This window comes from Nilaparvata lugens, chromosome Y (assembly GCF_014356525.2).
Source record: "Nilaparvata lugens isolate BPH chromosome Y, ASM1435652v1, whole genome shotgun sequence".
In the NCBI taxonomy this organism is placed as follows: Eukaryota; Metazoa; Arthropoda; class Insecta; order Hemiptera; family Delphacidae; genus Nilaparvata; species Nilaparvata lugens.
The window spans coordinates 943,399-966,546 of record NC_052519.1 but is presented as its reverse complement, the minus strand read 5'-3'; the positions used below and the strand labels follow the sequence as shown (position 1 = coordinate 966,546).

At 27.3% G+C, this 23,148-nt stretch overlaps 1 protein-coding gene across 1 annotated transcript; it reads left to right on the top strand.

The window, feature by feature from the left end:
* The first annotated feature begins 265 nt into the window (after positions 1–265).
* LOC120355213 lies at positions 266–11,952 on the top strand. Its single transcript, XM_039443545.1, has 5 exons — positions 266–296; positions 1,133–1,340; positions 3,040–3,238; positions 7,694–9,687; positions 11,015–11,952. The coding sequence occupies exons 1-5, from the start codon at positions 276–278 to the stop codon at positions 11,071–11,073; spliced, it is 2,481 nt and encodes an 826-aa protein (XP_039299479.1). The 5' UTR covers positions 266–275; the 3' UTR covers positions 11,074–11,952.
* Positions 11,953–23,148: the final 11,196 nt, after the last annotated feature.

Below are 23,148 nucleotides of genomic sequence, written 5' to 3'. Positions count from 1 at the left end.
TTTAGCAAAAAATTAATTTATGTAATTAGAAGATGTAAATAAGTTCTGTTGAAGGTGATTTAATTGCACTGAATGATAGATAAGAAAGGCATCTATTAATAAACTATTTATCTTGTTGATTGTGACGCTCCTATCAGAAATACCTGATTGAGCTGTTCAGTAATTGATTATTTATTATCTCAGCATAATCATTCAGGAAACTGCCAGGAAACAAACATTATATTTTGTTGTGTTCACTACGATTAACGATGGAGTAAGAAATAATTCAAAATTTCATGATTTTTTATGAAATTGAGGTACGAGTATAAACCAACAAGAACATAATATTAATTTCTGAGTTTTAGAAATAATTAACAAAGCTATGCATGTTGAATTATGCATTATCTTGAAATTTCCTGTTGTTTAATCCATTGTAAAAAAGGAGTAATTTGTAATGAATTTGATGAAACTCGTTTATTTATCTTTTTATACATTTAATAATCCACAAATAATATGAATGACCATTAACTTTATGTTAATTATTCATTTATTGAATATGAGCGGAATAATTGCAGAGGCAATAGATCCAATTAACAAATTTTGATAGATCTAATCTTGCTTCTACAGGTACGGCAGTGAAACTTACTTTTTTAAGTGAATAAACCTCTGTATGAATCAGAAAGTTTGTATTTATTTTTTTGTAATGTAGACACATATATAAAGTTTTGTTTCAATTAGTTTTGGATACCAAATCAGGTAGGTGACGGTCCCCCTTTCTCCATACACTAAGTAAACCGATTTCTGGCGTTTGTCATGACTCCTGCCAGCATTGCAGGCGTTATGTTAGCAATTTATCCCCTGATATTGGTCTACGACATCAGCTGACTGAATGGCGGAATCAGGAAAATTAATGATTAAATCACGTAAAAATATATTTACTTGATGAATAGAATATATTTACGACATAATAATAATAATTAATATAAGAACCAACAACTAATATTTGATATTTTAATTTTTCATCTCTCGTCATTTATTTTATTTTCATTTCGTGTGTCATTTATTTTCATTCATTATCTCGTCATTTTATGTTATGTTATTCTTATCTATGTCATTCTCCAGTTAATTTTTGATATTTCTGTTGATTTTACAGCTGAGTGGTAAAATTTCTGGAGGAAGTGTGAGCACAGTTCTGTACCCTATCGAGTCAACTCCAGGAGATGCCATCCATGATGCATCGATGGTGGAAGCATCCATGGTGGCCTGTAACATCTGCACTGACCATGAATCGTCCACATTTGTGACCAACTTGGATGATTCAGTTATTGATGAACAATTGGTGTTATCGCTCTCCCAGGCTCGTCAGTATTTCTTCTCTAATTTTATTTGTGTATTCTAGAGTAGACAATCAGCTCTCTTAATTTGTTAGATCTTCTAGGAACTTGAAAAGTTTCTTCCAGTTCTTCTCAAGAGTCCTTGATAACTTCAATACAATGAACAATTTTTAAAATCTTGGACCAGATTGCTATAAGCTATATTTAAATTCAAATTTAATTTATTGTCCAAGAAACATTATAGTAAATAATTGTATAGACACTGTTAATCTACATGAAAATTACACAACTTAACACTACACATGAAAAATTATCACATAATTCCATACTGGCTAACCTAATGCTAAAATACCGTACTGATCTAAACTATAAAAACATTTCTTCAATAGGAACTTTTTAATTTTTCTATGACTAGTGTATTGTTTTGGATGGTCTTCTCCAATTGGAATGTAAAGTGTATGTAATCAGGGCTACTTATTTTTATTTATAAAATAGCATTATAGTACCCTTTTTTGAAATTAATATAAAATAATAGATTAAAAACACAAATTGAAACTAATATTTTCGATGTTCCACATTTTCTTCTTCTTCTTTCGGCATTACAGCTTACAGCTCAGCGTGAGTTTTAGCCTCTTCCACTATTCGCTTCCACACCAAACGGTCACCTGCTTTCTGCTTCCAACCTCTGACCCCCATCAATCTAATATCTGCCTCTACTTCATCCAGCCAACAATTTCTTAGTCTGCCATTTTGTCTTATTCCCTCCAATCTACCCTTATCCTCAATCTACATTTTCTCTGTTCAGCCATTCTTTCTAGGTGCCCAATTCATTGTAGCCTCTGGGATTTCATGTGTCGTACAATATCTCTACCCTGGAAAATAGAATTTATTTCTCGTTTTGTCTTCTGTCTCCATTCACCTCCTCCATTAATACCTGCAGAGATTCTTCTAACAACCTTTCTTTCAAATATCCTGAGCTTGGATGCATCCGAGTTTGTGATACTCCAGGTTTCCGCCCCATTTGTTAGTGAAGGTCTTATCAGTTTCCTGTACAATTTCAATTTGGTCACTCCAGATATGGCTCTGGAGTTTATGAGCTTGATATTTGCGTAATAGGCACAATTCCCAGCCATGATTCTTTGTTTTATTTATTTGCTCACTTTATTGAAGTTATTCACATCTACACCCAGATAAGAAAAATTGCAAACAATTTTGAATGTCCACCCATCTACTGCAAAGTCATTCAGCGTGCGTCTATTCAAATGTGTTCCACATCATCATCAGGTTTTAAGAATAAATTTTCAAATGAACGTTTTACTAAAACTTTATCAAGTAAAGTTTATTATTTCAAATTTATTCTTAAAACCTAAAGATGATGTGGAACATCGAAACTAGTAGTTTTAATTTTTGTTTTTAATCTATTATTTTACATTAATTCAAAACAAGGGTACTATAATGCTATTTTATAAATGAAATGTAAAGGATGCTATATTTTTAGTCAATCAAAATGTAAAAAATAGTTGTTGTACCCTCTAAGTATCAATTTCTCAACTCAATAATGACATTATTATTTGATGTAGCTGATTCTCGAGAATGAATATCTGGAATCGATGTATTCGAAAAGCGAAACGCATTGAGCCTGTAGACTATAAGATGTTGACTACTAATACATTGGAATACTATAAACCCCATTTCCCTTATAATGGTATGACTGTGGTTGTTGCAGCTGTCAATATACAAGGTGTGTCACTACTTGACATGATGCAAGGTCTTGCCGAGAGGGGCGCCGAATCGTATGAGGGTCGAGGGTCGAAAAGTGGCTCAGCTCTGCTTAGTCAGTCCTTCCACTGTTACAATATGGAGGCAGACAGCGTTCTAGGAATAATGCAGCCGGCCGTCGATTCTCTTGCAGAACATACTACACAGTGAGTTAGCCTAACCTAACCTAACATTGCTAAACTATATTTCTAAAAACACACATTTATTTTTGTCGAATCCACTTTATTAAAATTAACAAACAGAACCTAAGTTTCGTGATGAAACCAACACAATTTTTCAGCTGTACTGTTTTGGTTTCAACTGCAGTTCTGTTAGTAAATCTAATTAATGTGGATTTGTCAAAAATAAAAATGTGGAATGACAAAAATGAAAAGTTCCACATCATTAATGCATATTCAACAAATTTCATTTCTTATACTAAGTAAATAAGATAACACTTATATTGCGACCGACCTTAATATTAATCATCCATTTGTTGATACTGTATAGAATTTTCAAATTTGATTATGATTTGGTTTCTTCTAGTCCAACGGTTCAATTAATTAGAGGAAGCTAATAAGATGAATGTATATAGATATTCATAAATAGAAATAAAAATCTCAGATCCTTTTTTTGAATAATTTTATCACAACATGTTTCAACATTCATGCCATTCTCAAGTTGTGTTAAAATATTTCAAAAAAAGAGTACGAAGATTTTTATTTCTATTTATATTACAAGTAGCCCTAAACAGAAAAGAGACAATAGATATTCATTCATCTATTTATTTGTAAAATCATCTATAAGAACTAGAATGTGATGTTGAATTTTTAAAAACTCATATTCATTCGTTCCTCTACCGTAAAAGTGATATACTATTCAAATTACAAGTACAAATTGCTTTCTCATTGTAGGAGTGATGCGCGTTTCGCCTTTATGGCTACTTTAGACCGACTGAATATTCAGACAGACAGATACAGTTCATCTGTTTAGTATGTAATAAAAATAAACTATTTGAAACGAACAAAGACACATATTTATTGAAACAAACCAACATAAAATAGTGCATCGTTACTCAAATAAATATCAAGGAACGTTTTAAAATTGAGATAAACTTTAAAACGTTTCAAAGATTTAAAAGCAGCACTTTTTGATTAATGTGTAGGCTACATAATTGAGACAATTTCAAGTCTTAATATTTACGAACACAGAGCCTTATTTACTCAAGAACATAGCCTACAACAATGATACAACTCGAAGACAAGGACTTGAGTACAGATTATACATTTATAAATTTCTCAGACTGGATAGATACGAAAAACCTTTTAAAACAGACTGATAAATCAATAACTGAATTTAGATGTATATGTACAAATGTAAGATCTTTGAGGAAACATTGGGATACATTGACATTGAATTAATTGATGAAATAGATTTAATTATACTGAGTGAGATTAATCTAAGGAGTGAGGAAAACGAATTGTATGGCATCTCTGGATTTTCTAGTATTTTCAGATGTAGACCGGATGGTCGAGGAGGTGGGGGATTAGCAATCTTCTATAGGGAGAATTTGAAAATAGAAGAGATTACATGTAATTTAGAATCTGCTGAATTGATATGTTTGAAAGTTAGTGATAGGGAAAAACAGTAATCGTAGCAGCATTCTATAGACCTCCAAATCAAAATGTTATTTCTTTTAGTGATGAATTGGAAAGTTTCTTATCTCTGGAGAGGATAAAAAAATGAAGAAAATATTATCATGATGGGGATATTAATATAATGTTACTTGAATGATAGATATGGTGCAGATAATTATCTTAGCGTTTTGTATTCATATGGTCTCTATAATAGTATTCAAAAGCCTACTAGAGAGGAGATATATAATAATGTATTAGTGTCATCATGTTTAGATCACATAAATGTTAAAGTGAATGATGAAAGCTCTTATACTTCTTTTATTGTTGAGAACAAAATCTCCGACCATTATTGGACAGGGGTAAAGATCAGTATGAATAAATCCTCAGATAGACAAATAGATAATGGTTATAAGAGTGTTATCAATACAAAAAAGTTAATGAAATAATTAGAAATGAAAACTGGTGGCCTATCCTAGATCTTAGAGACCCATCAGATATCTACAATGAAATTGTTAAGAAATTTGAATTCATTTATGATAATAGTACAATAAGGATAAAAGTGAACAATAAACATGATAGGAATCCCTGGATTAATAATACTATCAAGCAACTAATAGATACAAAAAATCGCACATGGCAAAGGCTTAAAAAGGACAAACATAATTTAGAACTAAGAAACCAATTCAAGGCCATTAGAAATGACCTGACAAATAAAATTCGCTTGGAGAAGTGACTTTATTACCATAGATTATTTTCCGATAATTTCAATAATACAAAAAAGACTTGGGAAACTATTAATCAATTTATCAATAAAAAACGTAGACCAACCATAATGGAATCAATCAAAAATAATTTCAAAGTAACTGGAGAAAATCATATGCATGACTCAACCGAGAAATTAAAGGAACAATTTAAATTGACAATTGAAGAGGTTAATGGTGGGATGAATGGGCAACACTTTGACTTATCTCAGCATTTAAAAGAGGGAAATCATTCAATAGGCAATATATTAAGCATGAACTTCAAGAACATGAATTTGCATTCTCTGTATTTAGCTATCAATAAACTGAATAGTAAGTCATCCTCAGGACCAGATAGGATTAGACCACGAGATGTAATAAGCAATATATTTTACCTGAGACTAATATTGATTCATTTGATTAACAGAATAAATTGTTGAAACTGGTAATATACCACAACCAATGAAAGTAACTCATCTTAGACCCATCTTTAAAAAAGGATCAAAGAAAAATGTGGGGTGTTACAGACCAGTGGGATCGATATCAGTTGTTATGAAAATTCTGGAACACTTCATAGGAATGCAATTGCAACAGTAGGCCTATCTATCCAGACATAGTAGCTATAATAAACAAGGCTCAACATGGCTTCATTCCCGGAAAATCAACTATTGATTTACCGTATTAGAAACTATGACAGGTGACATTAATAGATCTCTGAATGATAATATGTTTGTAATGGCTGTGGCAACTGATTTGACTATGGCATTTGACCTTGTGAATTATCAAATCATGCTTCGCAAATTAAGTGAAATAGGTATTGGAGGTAAATTACGAAGATTATTAAAGAATTATTTCATGGATAGAACTTTGCATGCAGGTATAGGTAGCTAGCTATATTAGTAGCAGCTATGAACAGACATGTGGATTAGTTCAAGGCAGTATCTTGTCACCTACCCTATTCAACATATATGTGAATGATTTTGCTAGTTTAAATTTTAAAAGTAAAATTCTGCAATATGCTGATGACAATATATTCTATGTAATACACAAAGTCTTGGAATCTGGTTTGAGAGTCATACAGCAGGATCTTGATTTGAAAACTAAGTAGGCTACTTCTTTAATAACAGTATAAAAATTAATGCCCAAAAGACAAAGGCTATAGTGTTTAAGAATCAAAGAATTAATGTTGATGAAAGAGAAGTTGTTAAATTGACTTGCCATGAAACAGTATGCCTGAGAAACCAAAGAATGAATGATTGCAATTGCCAAAAACTTGATTACAGTAAAAGTATAAAACACCTAGGAATAACTTTCGATTCTGATATGAGATTCAAATCACACAACGATTCACTAAAAAACATAATGAGAACAGCACTTTATAAGTGTTCTAGAATAAGTAGCTATTTTCCTGTTGGCACTAAAAGGATTATTTACTATTCAATGATACAGAGTACCCTGTACTATGGTATCTCAATATACAGTTTAGCTCCGAAATATATAAAACAGCCATTACAGAATATTGTAAAAAGGATAATAAGAACTCTTTTTAATGGTATTGATCGCCAGCTATCGGGAATTATGTCCATGGGGGCCCTAGCCAATTATACTGATTTGACAAGGAATTATTTCATAAACCAATTTAGAGAAATAAATTTCTTTTTATTTTTGCAGAATACCATATCTTCTGAACTCATTGCCTCTGGAATTGCGAAATTTACAAAGAAGGGGTGAAGTTCGGACAAAATTGAAATTATTTTTCATTGCAATAATTGATGATTGACATATGACATATGGTTGGATTTACAGTAAAAATGCAAGCTCACAATAGTCTCTCAGACTAGCGATCATTTAATAGATATGGGAAGGTTTTACATTTTATTATAAGTAATTATTTATGAATTTCTAATTTGCTTTGTTAATAACATTCATTTAATATATTATATATTTATATTTGTTTATTATGTAAGTTATTGCAACATAGTAAATGGTTTTAGTATTTTTTTTTAATATTCCTCAAATAGCTTGAAGCTAGAGGGATTGAAAATATATATGAACTTTGTATTTAATGAGATGTGTATTGAAATTGAAATTTACGATTGCTTATTTTCGCTAAAGAAACAATCCCACCATATTATTATCTTCACTTGTTCACAGCAATGTGCTGGTGCATTCAATCACTGCAGATTTAACATTATTATATGTTATTTAGATTCTAAAACTTGACTTTTAATGGTTTTAATTTCAGGAAAGAAGACTGTTGGCAAGACTCAGTATGGAATGGAATGGACCTGGATGACATACCTCAATTGGATGGAGCTCCCGACGAATGTAATGAAGAACGAGACTTGCCTTCTAGCAGACGACAAACTCGCCAGTCGTTGAAAAGCAGTGCAGATATCATGAGGAAGGAGAGTCCAATCAGCAAGACTGCCGTCAGAGTGTCATCGCCCATATCCATCAATAGTTCAGAAGATGACAGTTACATGAGATGTACTTCCATGAACATTTTTAACCAGGAAAGGTTCTGGTGCTCTAAAAAAGAAAACGAGGACAGTGATTTGGAAGAATCGCTATTTGACGATAGAATGACTCCGGATACATTTTTGAAACCAAAAATATCGTCCAGGTTGGAAAAATGTTTGCGATTGAACAATATAAAACCATGCAAAGTTGTAATTGTTAGATTACCTGAAAATTATAAGCATTTGTCTGTGTGCTTGCGATTGAACAATATAAAACCATGCAAAGTTGTAATTGATAGATTACCTGAAGATTATAAACATTTGTCTGTGAAAACTCGCTCTTCTAGGCAGAAACAGAAGAAGGAAGCTCTCTTTCCAAAGCCAGAACAGCACAATGTAGTCGTTGATGACCGAAAATTAGTAGACTGCTCAATGCCAAATACAATTTTGAAACCTTCTTTAAAGGTTATGTATGATGTGGAATCTTCTATTAAGACTGAAAAACAATCACCGAACATTACTGTTCTCAAATCAGTTGTTAAGGGATCACCAATCAAAAACAGTGATTCTCTGAATTGGGATGGTAAAATTGATGTGGAATCTTCTATTAAGACTGAAAAACAATCACCGAACATTACTGTTCTCAAATCAGTTGTTAAGGGATCACCAATCAAAAACAGTGATTCTCTGAATTGGGATGGTAAAATTGATGTGGAATCTTCTATTAAGACTGAAAAACAATCACCGAACATTTCTGTTCTCAAATCAGTTGTTAAGGGATCACCAATCAAAAACAGTGATTCTCTGAATTGGGATGGTAAAATTGATGTGGAATCTTCTATTAAGACTGAAAAACAATCACCGAACATTACTGTTCTCAAATCAGTTGTTAAGGGATCACCAATCAAAAACAGTGATTCTCTGAATTGGGATGGTAAAATTGATGTGGAATCTTCTATTAAGACTGAAAAACAATCACCGAACATTTCTGTTCTCAAATCAGTTGTTAAGGGATCACCAATCAAAAACAGTGATTCTCTGAATCGGGATGGTAAAATTGATAAAAATGTCAATTCTCCCAAGTCAAAAATATCCTCCAGGTTGGAAAAATGTTTGCGATTGAACAATATAAAACCATGCAAAGTTGTAATTGATAGATTACCTGAAAATTATAAACATTTGTCTGTGAAAACTCGCTCTTCTAGGCAGAAACAGAAGAAGGAAGCTCTCTGTCCAAAGCCAGAACAGCACAATGTAGTCGTTGATGACCGAAAATTAGTAGACTGCTCAATGCCAATTGAGAACAGTCGGCAAGTGAATCAGGGTGTAGCAGAATGCTCCGAGAAGGAGTTTGACACTTTTCAAGTGCCTTCCGATAGATTTGAAGTTGCTGAAACTAGCTCGAAAATAGATGTAGAAGACTGTCATAACCTATCCAAGTTGGTAGAAGAGAACCCGATTGAATCCAGGTTGTCTGTGAGATTGGATCGTATTGACCAATCAGTATTTTTCCTCAGCAATGAAAATTGCGACTCGTTCAAAATCGACAATCTGTATGGATCGTTTGGAGAGGACATGGAGACTTCATCGGACGACGATGTGCCCATCACACCTTCAGCCAGAAAGACCGACCGCAACAAGGCACGTCTCAGCACACCTCGACCTAGATACAAACCATTGAAAGTGAAAATCACCAAGAGCCCGCCGAGGAAGGTCTCCAAACCTCTGCCCCAGTGCTGGGTCCTCTTGAACAAACTCAATTTTGATGACTATAAAGGTACGACAATTTTGAACTATATGCTATTTGAAAACTGCTAATTTAGTATTTTCGATAGTTAGTTTCTTTAATCCAACTGTTCAGTCACCTAGAATAGTGGGCTTTAACAAATTTAGAACCACTTTCTATTGATTTGTATTTTTTTACTACTCATTATAACATATTATACAGGATGGCACAGATGAAGAAGAACTATTGTAATAATTTAATTTCTACGAAAATTCATAAAATTAGTCAATTACTAATGTAATGGCATGCATTATTGCTCCAATCAATACAGTCTAAATTTCCAAAAGTATATCTATACGTTTTAAGATAGCATCGGAGAGATGTGCTCACATACAACGATCACAGCCAAGCAACCAAGAAATTTTGAAATGTCATTCCCACAAATAATTTATAAAACTGGTAGATTACAGGTGAAATGGTATGTATATGTCATTCCATTCATGTTCCTTTAATCGTAATTTCTCATTACCCACGCTCCACGCTTAAGTAGAAAACAACAAACAATTACACGATTAGCACCTGTTTATTTCAAACAGGGTTTTTACCTGTTTATTTCGATCTGTTTAAGTCACAATCAAAAAGATGTAGTTTATCTTTATTTAATCGTCAAACATCTCATTCGGCGTTCTCAGCATGTTATGGAATGACTGTGTAGCATATCTTGGGTAGTAAAATTTATTTTCTTTATTTATTATACATGTCATAGACTATTTAGAATAGCATTGACAATAATTGTCACACATATAATAAATTTACATAATAATTATATTGCAACAATAAAATTATATAACAATATTCATAATAATTGAACAAAATCAATTGAAGGATTTATCATCCTTCAAAAAGGCTGTGATGTCTAATATAAGTTACTCAGTCGCCAACAACCATTTCTTCACCCTAGTCCTGAATGACTAGTGGTGACTGAGAATTAGTAACTCAGTGACTGAGCGTTTTAAATGGGTACTTTCTTTCAGTTCATGTTTTGTTGTTGGATGTTTGGACATTGATGCCATTTTTGATAGAACTATGCGAATTTAAATCCACAATTTATAGTACAACACATACAATTATATTATATATAATTATTATTAATTATGATCAAAATAAGAATTTCCAGCAGTATTATTTATTTACTTCATATTACTTGAAAATGGCATCAATGTCCGAAACATGTTGTGATTAAATAATTCAAAAAGGGTACTGAGATTTTTTATTTCTATTCCTATTATGTTGTATTATCAATATATCAATGAGTAAACATCATTACTGTACCGTATATTATGCTTCTTAATAATGTGAAGTTGATTTCTGTTTGTAGGATCTTGTTCGAGCTCATCAGCCAGCTCGTCACACTGCTTGGCTGGTTATTCAAAGTGAGTAGCCTCTACTCTACTCAATCAAGTATATCTTCCTTTTATATTTATCAAATTGTCAATCATTTGTTTATTATAATTTAGTATTTGCTTATGTATATTAAATACATAGCCCCATAGTATTTAAATGTATAAATCATTATTTTTATTTTTAAAGATTTATTTTAGATATAATTATTATTTTATCAACTCAAGATTCCAATGTTTAGTTTTTATGTTACACATTGTTGAATGGGCATAAATATGTAGATATTTTCAGACCACTGAAGTGAGTAATTTTTTATTCAAACATAAATACCATTGACTACATTCATGCATAAAATATTCGTATATCAGCTATTGTTATTAAATTATCATTCTTAATTTTTACGAATATAACCATTATCCATAATAGATTTAACAGAATATTTTTGTGATGACATCTATCGCATTTAATGAGTAATACCCTTTTTATGATATCTAAGTGCCTTCATCAGATAACATAAGATTGCTTTTTCTCACTTTTGTAGTTTATGATTTAGTGTCGTGTAATACTAGTTATTTGCTTGACTTTTCAAGAATTATTTTGAAATGTTGTCAAGTCTATTCTTATTTTTTATTGTTTAAGTTGTTTTAAAGTATCTAAAACTTGTTTACATGACAATAAAGATTTTGCCCTCCACCAAGAAATAAACTTGAAAATTCACGCACATTAATTACATTCATTAGCAACCTCTATAATAATTACTTATAATAAAAATAAATAACCTACAGTGTTTAATAAGAATAAATACTTATTTCTCAACAATTGTTATTTTATAAAATATTAATTTATTGTTTGGGTAGTAGCTTTCCATTAAGTCATTGATCTTATTAAGTGAAAACTTAATAATTATAAGTAATAATTATAATCTATAATGAAGAGATGTATAATAAATATATAAGTACCGATTTTTCTACATTTTTTATTTATAAACTTCCGAATGTTATTAATTTATTGTTTGGAATGGAGCTTTCACTAGCCTATTGATCTTATTCATTGAAAAGAACTTTCATACCTCTCTTTTAAACTACCTACATAATTTGAAGCATTATTTTAGGTTTATTTAGGACAATCTTTTTTTATTTCTGCTTATATATTACCAAGTTTCAAGAATACGTGCCCGGGACCACTTTCTGACAGATTTTTCATTTTTTCAATCATGTTAAATTATAATTGAGTTTGAATACTAGATAAGTAATGTTAGTTGAAGTGGTTCACTTGTTTGTACTTTTTCACTGTAATATTATGTTTATCTTAGAAATAATACCAATTCATGTACTTGGTCCCTTGTATCACATTTATCAAGTTCTCTAAATATTTAAGTTAATTTTCATTATTGATGAAGTCGAGTATGATGATACATAGTGTTATCATAAGAAAACATTATGTGTGAGTTTATTTCATGTGTGATAATAATTATTATGAATAATTAATCAATTCTCATTTATTCTATAATTAGTTACCTAATTATCTGAAACATTTAGGATAATTTTACAATCAAAATATCTTGAGATAAGTAAATGAGTAAAAATTTACCTGTAAAAACACTATAGTTTCATGGTGATCTTGATCAATTTATTGTTTGTGAATGAATGAATTGTACCAAATTTTATTCATTAAAATATTTATACCATATGTTATAAATGTAAATAATTCTCTATTAGGATACAATGTGATATCAGATTGTGTTATTCTTGCGTAGATAAATATATATTTTTTTTAATATTGGAAGAATGCTCTCCACCACTCGACTGATGAAAGAGACAACTGTGAGCTGTGTGATAAACTATGAGGCCTGATTGAGTGATAAACTATTCCTGTGTTTGGCTAGCATTAAATTATGATGGTCGATTATGCAGTTTGATTCAACTGTTACAATTTATCACAAGCTTTTTCACACTAGTATAATGTTGAATTTGTATAAATACTTATATTTGGCTTTGAGAAGTCATGAGATTTCACCCTCAAGCATAAGAAGAATCATAATTTATATTGTATTTTCTTGTATTTAATAATTTCATGAGCCAATAAAGTAGTTTTAAAGGAATCAATAAAATTGCATACATAAAATTTAGGGTACAAAATATAAACTGATTCAATTATTTATAACGTTTTAGTACGATTTTTTATCGAACAATACAGGAATTGAAAAAATATCAACTTTTATATTCATTCCCTATTCAGTTACATTAGGTATGAGCAATTGATATATACGTAATTATTTGTCCTCTTTATTTATTTTTTCGCGATTCCAAACGATAAACATTTGTCCTTCATGAATTATCTATTATATTAAATAAATTATTAATGATCATTATTAAAAATCTAGACGAAAAATATTAGTTTGATGCATAACAATGTGTTATGGTTGTGGGGTCACGGCTCCGTATCAATCAATTTCATTTTATTATTATTTTTATAACAGTATAATTTAACTTGGCTTTGTTCTTATCAACAAAATAGTACATTATTTTTAGTTGTCCAAGACACCCATTCGTCACTAAAAATTGATGTAATAACATTTGAAGGAATTTGTTCATTTTGGATCTGAGAAATCAACTTCTACTACATACATATTATGTATGTAATTTATGTTTAAATTTGGCATTAAATACCATGAAAATATTCTTTATTTTCTAATTAAACATTCATTTACCGTAAGAGTTGATCTATTACCAAATATGATCAATAGTTTAATGTGAGTCTTGGTTATTTTTCAGTACGTTAATTGTATTTTTGAAACTAATATTCTCTTGGTTGAAGAAAAGAAGCTCACTTCAATGCCAAATAAATGTCAATAGTTTGAAATAAGATTCAGTATGTAAGAATACCTGTTAATTTTTATTATTAGATATTGTTGAAAATTTTCAAGGATATTGCATTCTTATTTTGTTCGAGATAGTTTCGTTTTGTTTTTAATTTGTTTAAAGAATCAATTTGTTCTTGTAATTGATAACTATGAGTTTTTGAATAAAATTAAATTTATTTCAAAATGTTGAGTTTTCTTTTATTTTGAATTTTAGGATCCGAAATCCTGTTGATGCCACTTGATCACATAGTCATTCGGGAAGTGATGATTGTGATATTTTCGGGGAGGGGGAGGTCCTATCGCAAACTGAACCGAAAAAGGCAGTGAATTTACAGTTAGAACCTGATGAAGATGATTTCGAATACTTGGCAAGCTCAAATTTATCTCAAGCTGCTCAAGACAAGACTTATCAGAGAGTTGAAACCAACTCAGAAGCGATAGGTTTGTGCTCTGAGAGCATAGATGAAGAAAATATTAATGATCAGTCATTCCTGAATGCCTCCGAAAATTATGATGATGATTCTGAAAAAAAGAGTTTTACCTATAGGAGTACCTTACCAGTTAATCCGGTTACATTTAAAAGTAAAGATACAGTGGATAAGTATATGAGCATACCTGGACCATCCACATCGTCCATCCAACCATGGTGCAATGCTAACGTTTATGGTAGTGATAGTTCCACTGATGAAAAAGAAGATAAAGCAATTTTAAGCTTTTATAATACAAGTGTCTATTTCCAGAAAATGACTCGGATAGTGAGAAAAGCATTTATGAAATTGTCTCAGGCGATGCCAATTGTGAAGTTAGTGACAAGGAGTACAAAACATTCATTCCTGAAATTCAGCCGCCATCTTATGACAGAATCTTGTCCTCCCTAACTCAGTACGGTTTGACCAAAGTTTTGAATCCAGGGCCGTTTTGTAGTGATCTCTCAGATAGGGCATCAGTAGATAGTTATATGACAATATTTTCAATCATAAAAAATACTGTTAAGTATCAGAAAAATTGTTTGGAGTGACTTATTTTTCAACAAAAATTGGAAAAAATCATTCAATTTAATTTATTAAATAAATCAAGAAAATAAATTATTAGACATGATAATCACATGATGAAATTTTATTAAATAAATCAAGAAAATAAATTAATAAATTAAATAAATTAGAATTAGAATATTTTGATTTTTTTTATATATATTTATATATTTATTCAAATTTTTTTATAAAAAAAATCAAAATATGATCCTATTTTCCTTTCATCTTCTATCCTTACTTTATGATCTATATGCATGGCCTTTTACGTGATCACTATGATAATCACATGACGATTTCATCAATGATGAAATTTTTGCATACAGATCATGAAGTAAGGATATAGGATATGAAAGGAATTTTGGGGGTTATTTTTTTTTTTAACCCCCGTGAGGAACGACCCCTAGGTAGTCTTATAGCTTTTTAGTGAAAATACCTACTTAAGATATCCATTGGGCCCATTGGATAAACAGTTCAGTAATTTCACGACATTTACTATGTCCTCAATAATTAATGGGGGACATCTGGAATTGAACCAGAGTCCCCCATTTATTAGTCAAGCACTCTAACCACTAGACCACTTGACCATTTTATAAATTCAAATTTAATTCTTAATGTTAAGTTTCAAATAATTTTCAATGATCAAAAAAGTTTGGTCCATTCCAGGATTTGAACCCAGAGTCTTATGCATGAGAAGCAGACATGCTATCCAATACACCACAAAGACTTATAGTAACATGCTATTTGATTCTTGATCTTAGCTTACTTTATTATGAAATAATTAAGATTCATGAATAAGGTTGATGTTAATAAATCTAATTTAAATAAATCTAATTATTTAACTTAAAATATATTTATATTAAAATATTTTAATAATATAATTCTTTCATTAATTAAGATTCATGAATAAATTATTATTAATTAATTGAGATTCATGAATAAGGTTGATCTTAATAAATCTAATTTATTTAACTTAAAATATATTTATATTAAAATATTTTAATAATATAATTCTTTCATTAATTAAGATTCATGAATAAATTATTATTAATTAATTAATTAAGATTCATGAATAAGGTTGATGTTAATAAATCTAATTTAAATAAATCTAATTTATTTAACTTAAAAATAGGATCTAATTCATGAACTCAATTAATCTAATAATATTCTTAAGATTTATCATTTTTAAAGAATTTTCTAATGAAATTAAATCATAACATTTTAATTATTATTGAAAATACATTTCATATGATAACAAATTAGATGATTCATTAGATCATTCTTTCTGTCACATAATATAGAATAGTTGCATCATATTATGAAAGGTCAGATGACGTAAATTATGATAAGATAGGAAGTGAACAAGGAAAACATACTTTCATCTAGCTCAAAACGTTTTCAACAGTGTTAGTGTCAAGTGCTTGTGATCAAAGGGAAGTAGCAAATTAATTTACATTTTTCAAATAATATTCTTAAGATTTATCATTTTTAAAGAATATTTATCAAGAAATTATAACAGAATAATTTTTTCAAATACCTTAAATTTTTTTCTTATAAATAGTAATTGAAAATCATGAGTGATCAAAATAAAATCTATTGTAAAATTTGTGATGTTAATTTTACAACTGATTATAATTTTAATAGACATTTAAAATCTAAAAAGCATCAAGTTAATTCATCTATAAAATATAAAAAATTCTTAGAATTAAAGAAATGGGCTGAAATGAATCATATTCATGATTATGATAGATTAAATGAAAAAGCATTATTAAAAATTAAAGAGGATTTTAAAATCAATGAAGATAATTATCAAATATTAAATTTTGAAAAACTTAAAGATATTGGAAAGAAATATGATGTTAATAATTTAAATAATTTAAGTAGAGAACAACTAATTAATAGATTGGAAAAAATTAAAAAAATCCAAAAATTTTAAGGTTAAGAAATATAAATTATATTAAAAAATTAGCTGAAGAAAATAATATTAAAACAAATAATAAATCAAAGAAATATTTAATAAAAGAATTAGCTGAAAATATAAATGAATCATCAAATAATTATATAGTGGATATTAAAAATATAAATTCTAAGAATGATTTATTCAATAAATATACACTTAAAGTTTCTCCTGAAAGTAATAATATTAAAAATTATTTAGAAATTTGTAGAAAAGATTTAACATCAATAATTGAAGAAAAATTTAAAATTCATAAAAGTATGAAAGGTCAATTGAATCTAGGTTGCACTTATGAAAGAAATTCTCCAACAGATAATACAATTCAAAAAACCATAAAATATTTTCCAGTAATAACAGATCATATTTTAGATATAAATGAATTTATTGATAAACAATTTGAGAAAACTATTTTAAGAGAATCACAACATCAACCTAATGGATCTGGATGGTCATTAGCTAGTTGTGATAAATTAATTTTAAAATTGAATAAAAACAAATCATTAAATGCAGGATCATATATTGATTTACCAGAAAAAATAAAAAATAAAAAAGCATGTATTAATTTTATAAATAAGGATAATTATTGTTTTATTTATTCAATTAGATGTGCAATAGATATTTTTAATAAAAATAAATCACATCATCCAGATAGAACTACACAGTATATGAAATACATTCATGATGATATTTTTAAAGGATTAGAAGTTCCAATATCATTAAAAGATATTAGAGTTTTTGAAAAAAGAACTTTTAATAATTATCAAAATTATCCAAAAATGTCAATTAATGTTTATACAATTGATACAGATAATGAAAACATAATACCATTACAAATTTCTGAAATTCATGATTCTGAATTAGAAATTAATTTATTATATTTTAAAAAAGATAACAATTCTCATTATTGTCTAATAACTGATATGAGTAGATTAGTAAGTAAACAAATATCAAACCATGATGGTAAATTATTCATTTGTAGAAGATGTTTATCACATTTTCATTCAGAATATAAATTGGATGAACATTTAGAAATTTGTAAAAACTTTGAAGCAGTTAAACCTATTATGCCAAAAGAAGGATCAATAGTTTATTTTAAAAATTATAATAAAAAATTTGAACATCCATTTGTAATTTATTTAGATTTTGAAAGTATATTACAAAAAATTGATCATTGTAAAAATAATCCAAATAATTCTTCTACAACTAAAATTCAAAAACATATTCCATATTGTTTTACAATTTATTTAGTTAATAGAGCAGAAAATATATTTTATAAACCAATTTGTTATAGAGCTAAAAATAAAGATGAATTAGAAAAAATTCCAGAATATTTATTTGAAAATTTAGAAAAAATTGCTAAAAAAATAGCATACAAATATAATTCTGAAAATCAAATTCCAATGGAATTAACTAAATATGAAGAAATAAAATTTCAAAAAACTAAAATTTGTCATATTTGTGAAAAACCTTTTAATGATGATATAAATTATGAAAAAGTGAAAGATCATTGTCATCTAAGTGGAAAATATAGAGGTGCAGCACATAAAAGTTGTAATTTGAATTTTAAACTTCCACAAACTATACCTATTTATTGTCATAATATGAGTGGATATGATACTCATTTATATATAAAAGAGTTATCTAAAAAATATAAAAAGGTAGATCTTATAGCTAATACTGATGAAAAATATATTAATTATTCTATTAATTCAGGATATGGATATGAATTTGGTGAAGATAATAAACCAAGAAAAAATATAAAATTTTCATTTGTTGATACATTCAGATTTATGGCTTCATCAATTGAAAAATTAGCAAAATCACTAAAAAAAGAAGATTGTAAGCATATAAATAATTTTATAAAAAATGGAAAAGTTTTAAATGAGATTATTAAAAGAGAAGATAATGATGAAGATCAAATTTTTAATATTTTAAGTGGTAAAGGAATATTTCCATATGAGTTTATTGATGATTTTGAAAAATTAGAATATAATAAAATTTTAGAACAAGATAAGTTTTATAGTTGTTTAAATCATGAAAGTATAAATACAAAAGATTATTTACATTATAAAATGGTATGGAATAAATTAAAAAATAAAAATTTAGGAAATTATTCTGATTTATATAATATACAAGATGTATTATTATTAGCTGATATATTTGAAAATTTTAGAGATTGTTGTTTAAATAATTATAAATTAGATCCTGCTCATTATCTAACAGCACCATCATTAGCATGGGATGCAATGTTAAAACTTACAAAAATAGAACTAGATTTAATACATGATTATAACATGTATTTAATGATTGAAAAAGGAATTAGAGGTGGTATTTCACAATGTATAACTAGATATTCTAAAGCAAATAATAAATATATAAAAAATTATAATCCAAATAAAAAACAAAATTATTTATTCTATATCGATGCGAACAATTTATATGGTTGGGCCTTATCACAAAAATTACCATATAAAGATTTACAATTTATAAATTCAGATATTAGAAATTTAGATGAATGGGAAGATATAATTAAAAATTATGATGAAAATGATGATGTTGGATATATTTTTGAAGTAGATTTAAAATATCCAGAAAAATTGCATGATAATCATAAAGATTTACCTTTAGCTCCTGAACATTATAAAAAAAGATTATGTACAACTCTTTATGATAAAAATAATTATGTTGTTCACATTAGAAATTTAAAATATTATTTAGAGAAAGGTATGATTTTAGAAAATATTAATAGAGTTATAGAATTTAAACAAAGTAATTTTATGGAAAAATATATAAATTTTAATACAAATATGAGAGCTAAAAGTAAAAGTGATTTTGAAAAAGACTTTTATAAACTTATGTGTAATAGTGTATTTGGAAAAACGATGGAAAATGTAAGAAATAGATTAGAAATAAAATTAGGTGATGAAGAATCGTCATATAAATTTTCTAAAAAATCTAATTTTAAAGGATTCAAAATATTTGATGATGATTGTATTGCTACACATTTTCATAAACAAAAGGTTAAATTTGATAAACCAATTTATATTGGATTTTCAGTTTTAGATTTATCTAAATTATTAATGTATCAATTTTATTATGATAAAATTAAAAAATATGATCCAAATGCTAATTTATTATACATGGATACAGATAGTTTCTTTTTAGAAATGAATAAAGATCCTTATGAAATAATAAAAAATAATCAAGAAGAATTTGATACAAGTGATTATGATAAGAATCATGAATGTTATAATGATAAAAATAAGAAAGTAATTGGAAAATTAAAGATGAATTGAATGGTATACCTTTAGAAGAGTTTTGTGGATTAAGATCTAAATGCTATAGTTATATGTTTTCAAATAATAAAAATGAAGTAAAATGTAAAGGTATTAAAAAATGTTTATTAATGAATAAAAATATAAAATTAGATGAATTAGATGAAAATACTAAAAATAGATACATAAAAATGGAAAATTTTAAGAAATGTTTATTTGAAGATAAAGTAGTGTATAGAGAAATGAATTGTATTAGAAGTTATAAACATGAATTATACACAATAAGTTTGAATAAATTAGCTTTAAGTTCAAAAGATGAAAAACGATACATATTAAAAGATAAAATAAATACTTTACCATGGGGTCATAAAAATATAAAATAATAAATAATTTTAAAAAAAATTTGGAGGAATAAATTTTTAAAAATAATTTTTAATAAAATGATTTTTTTTCAAAAAAATTAATATTTTATTCATCTGAATATATAAAATTTTTTACCTATAAATAATGGATTCAGTATTTCTATATCCCATTATGAAATCAATTTTCAAACATTTAGATATTGAATCTTTAATGAAATGTTATGATGTATCACAAGAATTTAGATATTATGTGAAACTGACTATTTTAGAAAGATATAATAAATATGATAAGAAAATTTTTATATCTAATAGAGATACTTTAAATGAAACATTTTTAGTAGAATTTCAAGATTATATAGATTGGGGTCAAATTTTTAATATATTTAAAACCAAATTATCAAATTTCATATTTGATAATTTAAAAGATGAAATTATAGATGAATATTTAATATATTTAGAAATTTTTTATTCATTAGATTTTGATCATGAAGACTCAGATTATGATGAATATTTTGCTTTTTAGATTAATGATGAACTATTTAAACCAAATCCTAATTTTCTTTTAGCCCACATTGTAGGAGCAATAACTAAATCCATAACTCTTTCATTTAAAGTAGCATCTTTTGAAAATAAACGATTTAAAGCTTGATCTTCTAATTTTTTATCAGCTATCCATCTTTGTTCTGGAGTTCTATTATTTGAATAAAATATATCATGTTCCTTACAAAATTCATCAGTTGGATTAATTCCTTTATCACCCCTTTCTAATCTTTCTTTAAGTTTTGTTCCTGGACCACAGAAATTTGCACCTGGATAATGGAACTCTATAGGTAAATTATTTATAATATCATTAACTAAACCAGATCCTATAACATTTTCAGGTAATAAAGACATACATCTAATTAAATATTTAGTACTATTTGGTGTATCTATTATTTCTGTAAGTATATCATTCATAAATTTAACTAAAGACATTTTTTCATTATGAAAACTATTATTTCCAGCATTTTCTTGAGCTGAAATATAATTAAGTCTTTTAACTAATTCATTTAAATTATTTACATATCTATATTCAATTGGTTTATTATTAAATTCTAATACACCAGATCCTTTTTGATTAATAAGTTCTTCCCAAATAGTTTTAACTAATTTCCATTTTCTACCTTTACTTGATTTTTGTTTTCTACTTTTTGGATCATTATTTTGAAATAGTGAATAAGTTTTTATCATGATGTTCTTATATTTATTCCAATCATCATTTGTAAACATTATATTATGTTCTAAATAATCATTTCTAGTTAAAAGTCTCCATAAACCTTCTGTACCTTTATATTTTTCTTCATTTTCATTATATTTTATTATAATATCATCTATATCAACAGTCATAGGATAATTACCAATTTTCCATTCTTCAATATCTTCATCATACCAAATACCAAATTGTTTATCATGTGCTCTTGGTAAAAATTTTGAAGCAATTGATCCAATATTAATAATAGATGATTCCATAATTTTTTTCAAAGATTTATTAGTTTTAAAAGTTTCTTTTTCAGGTGTTATTGGATCTTCAATTGTAGATGTAGATTCATTATAACTATGTTTGGATTAAAAATTTGAATATCTTTTGAATTTTCAACTTCATGAATTCTATTTTCTTTTAAAGCTTTAACTATTGGTTCATATTTTTTTTCTCTTTCTTTTAATTCTATTCCTTCACGAATATGATGTGATTTAAATTCATCTTTAAGTTTTTTTTCTAAATTATGAACATGTTTAGCTTCTGATAATGTAATTTCATCTTTTTTCTTATTCATTATTGATTCATTAAATTCTAATCCATTATATGGATCTTTTTTAATAAGTTTACTTTTTTGTTCAATTTTATCTCTTTCTTTTATTTGTTCTTTTTCACCTTCTTTGAATCTTTGTAATAAATCTTTTTCAATTTGATTTAACTTTTTCAAATCTTCATTTTTTAGATTCTTCATTTATAAATAACAAATTTATTATTATTTAAAAAAAGTTAAATAAACGTTTTTAAACTTTTTAAACGTTAATTTTTTATAACGTTAAATGTATGTTTTTGAACGTTAATTTTTTATAACGTTAAATGTATGTTTTTGAACGTTAATTTTTTATAACGTTAAATGTACGTTTTTTTATTTAATATATCATTTTTCAACATTAGTTTATATTTTCCATCACATGATTTTCTAGTCATATCTATTGTAATAAATCCATAAGGTTCATCCCAACATTTTTTACATAAATTTTGAAATTTATCAAAACTCATCTCTGATCCTACATAATCATCATAAATTCGTTTAGTATAATATTTATTTTGTCTAAAAATAAATAATAAATTTACATTATTTCTTATAACTCTTAAATCTAAATGACTATAACTTTGACTTAAATAGATACATGAAATATTTTTATGTCTTCCTCTTATAAAATATTCTTTAATTTTTGTTTGTTCTTCCATTAAACAATCATCAAATACAATTAATGAATTTTCATAACATTCATCTATTGAAATTAAATCATCACAAGAATTATAGAAAAAAGCTATTTGAGTTTTTATTTTATTTTCAATTTTTTGATAATGTTTTTGTAAATCTGTATA